This window comes from Leucoraja erinacea, chromosome 22 (genome assembly GCF_028641065.1).
Source record: "Leucoraja erinacea ecotype New England chromosome 22, Leri_hhj_1, whole genome shotgun sequence".
NCBI classification, from domain to species: Eukaryota; Metazoa; Chordata; class Chondrichthyes; order Rajiformes; family Rajidae; genus Leucoraja; species Leucoraja erinaceus.
Window position 1 is genome coordinate 35,805,853 of NC_073398.1, and position 9,435 is coordinate 35,815,287.

A 9,435-nucleotide genomic window follows, 5' to 3' on the forward strand; every position below is an offset into this window, starting at 1 on the left:
GCTTTTCACTGTACCTCGATACATGTGACAATAAACTAAACTGAAACTAAGAGATCTGGAGGTTTGATTTGAATTCCCCCGTTGCAGTGTGGAAGGTCGAACTGAAGTGATTTTTTAATTAAAATCTGGAATGAAAATGTTTGTATCCACAACACTGCCAATGACACAGCTGAAGGATAAATTAGGTTAACTGTACATGAACAAAGGTATTTGTTGCAGATTGGCAGGGCAGTGGAAAATATTAAAACTAAACCTCGCTAATGGCCTTGCAAGAATGAACTCTGCCTCCTTGACCCAGTTTAGCCAGACTTTGTGCCCTTAACAATGGTTCAACAGATCACAGTACAGGACGGGGAAACTCTGGGGTAAATCAAGGGCGGCACGGTGGCGCAGCGGGTAGAGCTGCTGCCTCACAGCGCCGGAGACTCGGGTTTCATCCCGACTACGGGTGCTGTCTGTGCGGAGTTTGTACGTTCTCCACGTGACCTGCGTGGGTTTTCTCCGAGATTTTCGGTTTCCTCCCACGATCCAAAGATATACAGGTATGTAGGTTAATTGGCTTGGTAAATGTAAAAAAATGTAAAAAAATGTGTGGGTGTAGGATAGTGTTAATGTGCGGGGATCACTGGTCGGTGCGGACTCGGTGGGCCGAAGGGCCTGTTTCCGCGCTGTATCTCTAAACTAAGCTAAAATACAGGGGAAATCGGAGTGGATAATTCATATCATTAAACTGGATGCTTTCAAGAAAGTATTAGATACGGCTCTTAAAGATAGCGGAGTCAAGGGATATGGGGAGAAGGCAGGAACAGTGTACTGATTATGATCACAGTGAATGGTGGTGCTGGCTCGAAGGGTCAAATGGCCTACTCCTGCACCTATTGTCTATTGACGAGCTAATGCTACAAATCAATCTTAGAACATTACACAGTTTAATTTAATTTAGTTTAGAGATACAGCGCACAAAGGTGCCCTTCGGCCCACCGAGTCCGTGCCGACCAGCGATCCCCGCACACTGACACTATCCAACACACATTGGGGACAAATTACAACTTTACTAAAGTCAATTACCCTACAAACCTGTACGTGTTTAGAGTGTGGGGGGAAACCGGAGCACCCGGAGGAAACTCAGGCAGGTCACGGGGAGAATGTGCAAACTCCGCACAGACAGTACCCATAGTCAGGATGGAACCCGGATCTCTGGCGCTGTGAGGCAGCAGCTCTACCCGCTGCACCACCGTGCTGATGTACAACACCAGAACTTTGGGAAAGAGGACATATGGATCACTTGTTATCATAAGTCGGGGATTTGAATATAAGAGTCAGCAAGCCATGTTGCATCTTTATCGGGCTTCGGTTAGACCACATTTGTAGTATTGCGTGTTGTACTGGTTGCCTCATTACAGGAAGGATGTGGAGGCTTTGTAAAATGTGCAGGGGAGGTTTAACAGAATGATAGACACAAAATGCTGGGGTAACTCAGCGGGTCAGGCAGCATCTCTGAAGAAAAGGAATAGGTGACGTTTTCGGGTCAAGACCCTTCTGCAGACTGATAATGCCTGTATTAGGGTATATTGGCTACAGGGAGAGGTTAGACTTGTGGATTAGGCAGCATCGCTGGACAAAAAGGATGGGTGAAACCTTCTTCCAACCCGAAATGTCACCTATCCTTTTTCTCCAGAGGTGCTGCCTGACCCGCTGAGTTACTCCAGCACTCTTTGAAACGTCACCTATCCATGTTCTCCACAGACGCTGCCTGACCCGCTGAGTTACTCCAGCACTCTGTGAAACGTCACCTATCCATGTTCTCCACAGATGCTGCCTGACCGCTGAGTTACTCCAGCACTCTGTGAAACGTCACCTATCCATGTTCTCCACAGATGCTGCCTGACCCGCTGAGTTACTCCAGCACTCTGTGAAATGTCTCTGGATACTTTCAAGAGAGAGCTAGATAGGCTCTTAAAGATAGCGGAGTCAGGGGATATGCGGAGAAGGCAGGAACTGGGTACTAATTGGGGATGATCAGCCAAGATCACATTGAATGGCGGTGCTGGCTCGAAGGACCGAATGGCCTACTCCTGCACTTATTGTCTATTGTCACCTATCCATATTCTCCACAGATGCTGCCTGACCCGCTGAGTTATTCCAGCACTCTATTGTCACCTATCCATGTTCTCCACAGATGCTGCCTGACCCGCTGAGTTATTCCAGCACTCTGTGAAACGTCACCTATCCATGTTCTCCACAGATGCTGCTGCACCCGCTGAGTTACTCCAGCACTCTGTGAAACGTCACCTATCCATGTTCTCCATAGATGCTGCCTGACCCACTGAGTTACTCCAGCACTTTGCGTCTATCTTCGGTGTAAACCAGCATCTGCAGTTCCTTCCAACACATCTTGTACAGACTTGGATTGTTTTCTCTGGAATGTCAGAAGTTGTGGAGTGATCTGACAGAAGTATATGAAATCCAGTGAGGGATCGGGCAGGATAGACAGTCAGAACCTTTTCCCCAGGATACAACACATCAAATACTAGTTGGCAAAGCTTTAAGGTGAGAGGGGCAAAGTTTCAAGAAGAGAGCTGAGCAAGTCGGAGAATCAATAGACAATAGGTGCAGGAGTAGGCCATTCAGCCCTTGGACCCAGCACCGCCATTCAATGTGATCATAGATATAGATATAGATATGCCATTTATTGTCACTATACATGTACAGTGAAACTGAAAGCTGCTCGTACTCAGTGCATACATACAATTTAGCACAAAAACAAGAAACAGAAAAAACAAAAAACAGAAGGGAGATGGGGGGTGGAATAGGTGCACACATTCTGCGGCGCTACATACATATATACAGATGGAAGTCCGTGTTGGGCGGTGTAGTCAGTGCATGTGTGAATTTTAATTTATAGTAGATATAATTCTCGGAAAGCAACTATTCCTGAGTCTGTTTGTCCTGGAAGATCATCATGGTAGATCATCCACAATCAGTACCCCGTTCCTGCTTCTCCCCATATCCCCTGACTCCACTATCTTTAAGAGCCCTATCTAGCTCTCTCTGGAAAGTATCCAGCGAACCGGCCTCCACCACCCTCTGAGGCAGAGAATTCCACAGACTCCCAACTCTCCGTGTGAAAAAGTGTTCCCTCATCTCGGTCCTAAATGGCTTACCCCTTATTCTTAAACTGTGGCCCCTGGTTCTGGACACCCCCAACATTGAGAACATGTTTCTTGCCTCTAGCGTGTCCAAACCCTTAATAATCTTACATGTTTCAATAGGATCCCTCTCATCCTTCTAAATTCCAGATGACACAAGCTAAGCCGCTCCATTCTCTGGAACTCTCTGCCACAGAAGGTAGTTGAGGCCAGTTCATTGGCTATATTTAAGAGGGAGTTAGAGGTGGCCCTTGTGGCTAAAGGGGTCAGGGGGTACGGAGAGAAGGCAGGTACAGGATACTGAGTTGGATGATCAGCCATGACTATATATTGAATGGCGTTGCAGGCTCGAAGGGCGAATGGCCTACTCCTGCACCTAATTGTAATTGTAAATCTTTATTGTCATTTCCTGAGTATTCGCATACCCAGAGGAAACAAAAAAACGTTGCTCAACCAGTGTCCATTCATTTTCATTACATAATAAATAGGAATTAAAATTAAAAAATACACGTCATGAACAAATTTAACCCTCTAATAAACATTCAACAGCCGTTCCGACCGGCAGCGGCACAACAGTGGCTCTGCTGCAGTGTGGGGGTTTGTGCGCGATACTTGGCAGGGGGGAAAGTTCATTTAACAGTCTTATAGCCTGTGGGAAGAAGCTGAGGAGCATCCTGCTGGTTTTGCAGCTAATGCTCCTGTACCTCTTCCCAGATGGGAGGATGGCCTATTGTCTATGTTTCTATTCTCTCAGCATACGACAGTCCCGCCATCCCGGGAATTAACCTGGTGAACCTATGCTGCAATCCCTCAAGAATGTCCTTCCTCAAATTAGGGGGCCAAATACCAGAGGACATAGGTGAGGGGGGGAAAGATTTAATAGGAACCGATGGGATAACTTGTTTTTGACACAAAGGGTGGTGGGTGTGTGGAACGAGCTGCCGGAGGAGGTAGTTGAAGCAGGGACTGTTGCAATGTTTAAGAAACATTTAGACAGGTACATGGATAGGAAATGTTTAGGGGGATATGGGCCAAACGCGGACAGGTGGGACTAGTGTAGATGAGAATTGGTCGATGTGGGCAAGTTGGGCCTGTTTCGGTGACTCTGGCAACAACTTTTTTCACACCAACACACGAGCTACAGAATGAAAATGCACCCCTTACGATCTATCACCCGGTAAGTTGACAAACGCTGCTAACATTAAAGACAGTTCCCATTTATTTATTCCAAAAGAGTGTACAAAAGTGTCATCAGAGTATTTGCACGTGTCTCAAAGCACCCCTTAGATTATTGCCACAGATATTTCCTCCCAGAGGAACATTGTCTGATCCTCCTCGCCTTGCAAGCTGCAAGAATCCTCGTAACACCCTCACCACTCACCTTCACACACAGACACTCTCTCCATGGGACTTCTCCTCCAAATCTCCCCAGACCCACTGCTTCACATAGGGACATTCCCCTAGCCTCCTCCCTCACATCCTCTCCTCCCCCACCCCCACCCCTCTCAATCTCACCCCTTCCTCCTCAATCTCCCTCTCACACACGCCCACACCCTCCCCTACCTTAGCCCCCCTCCCCCTCCTCCCTCCCCCTCTTCCCTCCCCCACTCTCTCTCTCCCCCCTACTCTCGCCATCTTCCTACCCTTTCCTCTCCTCCTCTCCCTCCCCTCTGTGTATCTCTACTCCCCATTCCCTCTCCCCCTTTCCCCACCCTTGCCCCATTCTCCCTACCCCTTCTCCCTCTTTATCTTCACCCTCCCTACCCCCCAGTCCACCCTCCCCTTCTTCCCTCTCACTCACTCACCCATCCCCACTTGCTCCCCTCACCCCTCCCCCTCTCCTCCCTCCCCTACCCCCACTCCTCCTCCCTCCCTCACCCTCACTACCCCTCTTCACCCTTGCCTCCCCCACTAACTCCAGTCCTCTCTCTCTCCCCTCATTGTCCTCCCTCTTTTTCATTCACCCATCTCTTATTCTCACTCACCCTCCCCTCTCCTCCTTACTCATTTAATTCACCCTCAGGTTCTGCCTCTCCCCCCCTCCCTCTCTCACTCACCCCCCCAACAACAGCCCTCCACCCCCCTCCTCCTCACTCTCCTCATCTCCCTCTCCCCCCCTCATCCTCATTCCTCTCCCTCCCCTCCACCAGTCCCTCCTCCTCTCCCTCACTCCTCACCCACTCCCCTCCCTAATTCCCCCCTCCACCTCCACCTCTTCTCCTCCTCACCTCCCCCCTCCTCCCCCTCCTTTCCCTCACTCCTCCCCACTCCCCCTCCACCTCCTCACTCCTCCCCCTCACCACCCCCCCCTCCTCCCTCTCCCTCCCCTCCCCCACCCTCCCCCCCTCTCCCTCCCCCTCACTTCCCCCCCCCTCACCTCCCTCCCCCCCCCCCCTCTCTCACTCCCCCCTCTCCTCTCCCCCCCTCCTCCCCCCTCACCCCTCCACACCACCTCCACCCTCCCCCCCCCTCACCCCTCCCCTCCACCTCCCTCACCTCCTCCCTCCCCCCTCCCCCCCCACCTCCTCCTCCCCCTCTCCCCCCCCCTCCTCCCACCTCCACCTCCTCCCCCCCTCCTCCCCCTCACTCCCTCCCTCTCCATCCCTCCCCCCCTCCCCCCCCCCCCCCCCTCACCCCCCCTCCCTCTCCCCCTCCCCCCCCCCCCCCCCCCCTCCACCACCTCCCCCCCCCCCTCCCTCCCCCCCTCCCCCCCCCCCCCCCCCTCCACCTCCTCACCCCCCCTCCTCCCCCCCCCCTCACCCCCCACTCTCCCTCACCCCCCCCTCACCCCTCTCCCCCCCCCTCTCTCCCCCCCCCTCCCCTCCTCTCCCTCACTCCTCACCTCCGCCACCCTCTTGAAACTCTGTGATTTCCTGCTCCGTCTCCTCTCCGTCGCCTCCATGGTGCCCGGGCCCGGCGGGAGGGGTTGACGAGGCGGCTGCGGGCGGGCGGGCGGGCGGGAGAGAGGCCTCGGGCCGCGGCACCGGCTTCACCCGGGGCCCGAGGGGACGGCGGGCGGCGCCACCTGCGGGGAAGGAAGCGGCGGCCGGTGGCCATCAGGCGGAGCTCCGCCAGGGGGACACGGCTCCCGGGGAGAGCTCCGCCAGGGGGACACGTCACCCCCCCTCCCCTTCCCCCCTTGAGAGCTCCGCCAGGGGGACACGGCTCCCGGGGAGAGCTCCGCCAGGGGGACACGTCACCCCCCCTCCCCTTCCCCTCTTGAGAGCTCCGCCAGGGGGACACGGCTCCCGGGGAGAGCTCCGCCAGGGGGACAAGGCTCCCAGAGAGAGCACCTCCAGGGGGACACAGCCCCCCCCACCTCAATGGGAGCTCTGCTAGGCTGGCACGGCTCTCATAGGTATATGGATAGGTCAGATTTGGACAGATATGGACCAAGCGCAGGACTAGTGTAGATGGGACGTTGGCCGGTATGGGCAAGTTGGGCCGAAGGGCCTGTTTCCACAATGTGATCATGGCTGATCATCCACAATCAATACCCCATTCCTACCTCCTCTCCATATCCCCTGACTCCGCTATCCCTAAGACCTCTATCTAACTCTCTCTTGAAAGCATCCAGAGAACCAGCCTCCACCACCCTCTGAGGCAGAGAATTCCACAGAGAGTTGTCTCTGTGTGGAAAAAGTTTTTCCTCATCTCCATTCTAAATGACTTCCCCTTATTCTTAAACTGTGGCCCCTGGTTCTGGACTCCCCCAACATCGGGAACATGTTCCCTGCCTCTAGCGTGTCCAAACCCTTAATAATCTTATATGTTTCAATAAGATCCTCTCGCTTCCTTCTAAATTCCAGAATATACAAGCCTGATAATCTGTTCTCCCATTGTTTGTAAAACCCTAATGGTTAGTATCTAGTTTCTTTCCTGTGCTATCTTCAAAACTCCTTGGGACCATCCCACCACAACCAGAGAGCAGTCTTAAACTCTTACGAAAAGCTTTGTAATCACGTATTGTCTTTCCGCTGACTGAGTAGCACGCAACAAAAGGTGACAATAAACTAAACGGAACTCAACTCAGCGCCCCTATCCCCCACTTTTATACTCACTGGTCTATTTGGCATGGAAAATGTACTGTCATCAATGTTGTGGGAAATTCTAGATCTAGATGTGGTACACTGAAAAGCTCTAGGTAGAGCACCACTCAGCACTGGACAATTTTTACATTTATCAAGCCAATTAATCGAGCCAATTAACCTAGAAACCTGTACGTCTATGGAATGTGGAAGGAAACCAAAGTTCTCGGAGAAAACCCACGGGGAGAACGTACAAATTCCATACAGCCAGCACCCGTAGTCACGATCGAACCCGCGTCTCTGGCGCTGCATTTTGCTGTAAGGCAGCATCTCTGTCGCTGCGCCACCGTGACTGCCCTTCCTTCCGAGGTATACTAATGATTCTCATGGTTCTTCATTCTGAAGAAGGGTCTCGACCTGAAACGTCGCCAAATCCTTCTCTCCATAGATGCTGCCTCACTCACTGAATTTCTCCATCATTTTGCGTCCACCATAATATTATACTACCCTAATTCAAATTTATTCATGCTCAGAATATTGCACATATTCATATATTTGCACAAAAACCAACAAAGAAGTAAGAAAAGTTAGTATTAAGGTTAAGAGTCAAGAGTGCTTCATTGTCATATGTCCCATATAGAATGATGGATGGAATTCTTACTTGCAGCAGCACAATATGTAAACATACTGTAAACAATATAATAAACAAGAAAAATAAAGTCTACTAGCGAGAGAGTCTAGGACTGGAGATCACAGCCTCAGAATTAAAGGATGTTGTTTTAGGAAGGAGATGAGGAGAAATTTTTTTAGTCAGAGGGTGGTGAATCTGTGGAATTCATTGCCACAGACGGCTGTGGAGGCCACAAGTCAATGGACATTCTTAAGGCACAGATAGATAGATTCTTGATTAGTGCGGGTGTCAGGGGTTACGGGGAGAAGGCAGGAGAATGGGGTTGAGGGGGAGAGATAGATCTGAAGAGATTCCTCCAAATTTGAGGAAGGACATTATTGCCATAGAGGGAGTGCAGAGACGGTTCACCAGACTGATTCCTGGGATGTCAGGACTGTCTTATGAAGAAAGACTGGATAGACTTGGTTTATACTCTCTAGAATTTAGGAGATTGAGAGGGGATCTTATAGAAACGTACAAAATTCTTAAGGGGTTGGACAGGCTAGATGCAGGAAGATTGTTCACAATGTTAGGGAAGTCCAGGACAAGGGGTCACAGCTTAAGGATAATGGGGAAATCCTTTAAAACCGAGATGAGAAGAACTTTTTTCACACAGAGAGTGGTGAATCTCTGGAACTCTCTGCCACAGAGGGTAGTTGAGGCCAGTTCATTGGCTATATTTAAGGGGGAGTTAGATGTGGCCCTTGTGGCTAAGGGGATCAGGGGGTATGGAGAGAAGGCAGGTACGGGATACTGAGTTGGATGATCAGCCCTGATCATATTGAATGGCGGTGCAGGCTCGAAGGGCCGAATGGCCTACTCCTGCACCTAATTTCTATGTTTCTATGTTTCTATTAGCCATGATTGAATGGCGGAGTGGACTTGATGGGCCGAATGGCCTAATTCTTCTCCTATCCCTTATGACTGTAATTGTGATGCACCCTCAATACTCCACATGTAATTGTGGGCTGCTTCAGTATATTGTGCAGCAGCAATATTGAGGCAAGGATTATAGAGGGGCGCTCCTCTAGTATCTTTGCTTAGAGGTGCTAGCTCCCAATACTAAGTCTCTAAGCGTCACTAAAGGAGGTGCACCGTGAATGTCACGTCACTAAAGGAGGTGCACCGTGAATGCAACGTCACTAAAGGAGGCGCACCGTGAATGCAACGTCACTAAAGGAGGCGCACCGTGAATGTGACGTCACTAAAGGAGGCGCACCGTGAATGTGACGTCACTAAAGGAGGCGCACCGCGAGTGGAACGTCAGTAAAGAAGGCCTACCGTGAATGTGACGTCACTAAAGGATGTGCACAGCGAATGTTACGTCAATAAAGAATGTGCACCGTGAATGCGACGTCACTAAAGGAGGCGCACCGTGAATGCGACGTCACTAAAGGAGGCGCACCGTGAATGCAACGTCACTAAAGGAGGCGCACCGTGAATGCAACGTCACTAAAGGAGGCGCACCGTGAATGCAACGTCACTAAAGGAGGCGCACCGTGAATGTGTTACGTCACTATAGGAGGTGCACCGTGAATGCACGTCACTAAAGGAGGCGCACCGTGAATGCAACGTCAGTAAAGAAAAG

At 51.1% G+C, this 9,435-nt stretch overlaps 1 protein-coding gene across 1 annotated transcript in view; it reads right to left on the bottom strand.

The window, feature by feature from the left end:
• Positions 1–6,221, bottom strand: part of bend7 (BEN domain containing 7) — a 28,868-nt gene extending 22,647 nt beyond the window's left edge. Inside the window, 2 exon segments of the mRNA XM_055653475.1 lie at positions 5,991–6,092; positions 6,095–6,221. Of these exon segments, the coding sequence (XP_055509450.1) occupies positions 5,991–6,092; positions 6,095–6,206 (214 nt within the window). The 5' untranslated portion in view covers positions 6,207–6,221.
• Between the last annotated feature and the right edge of the window lie 3,214 nt (positions 6,222–9,435).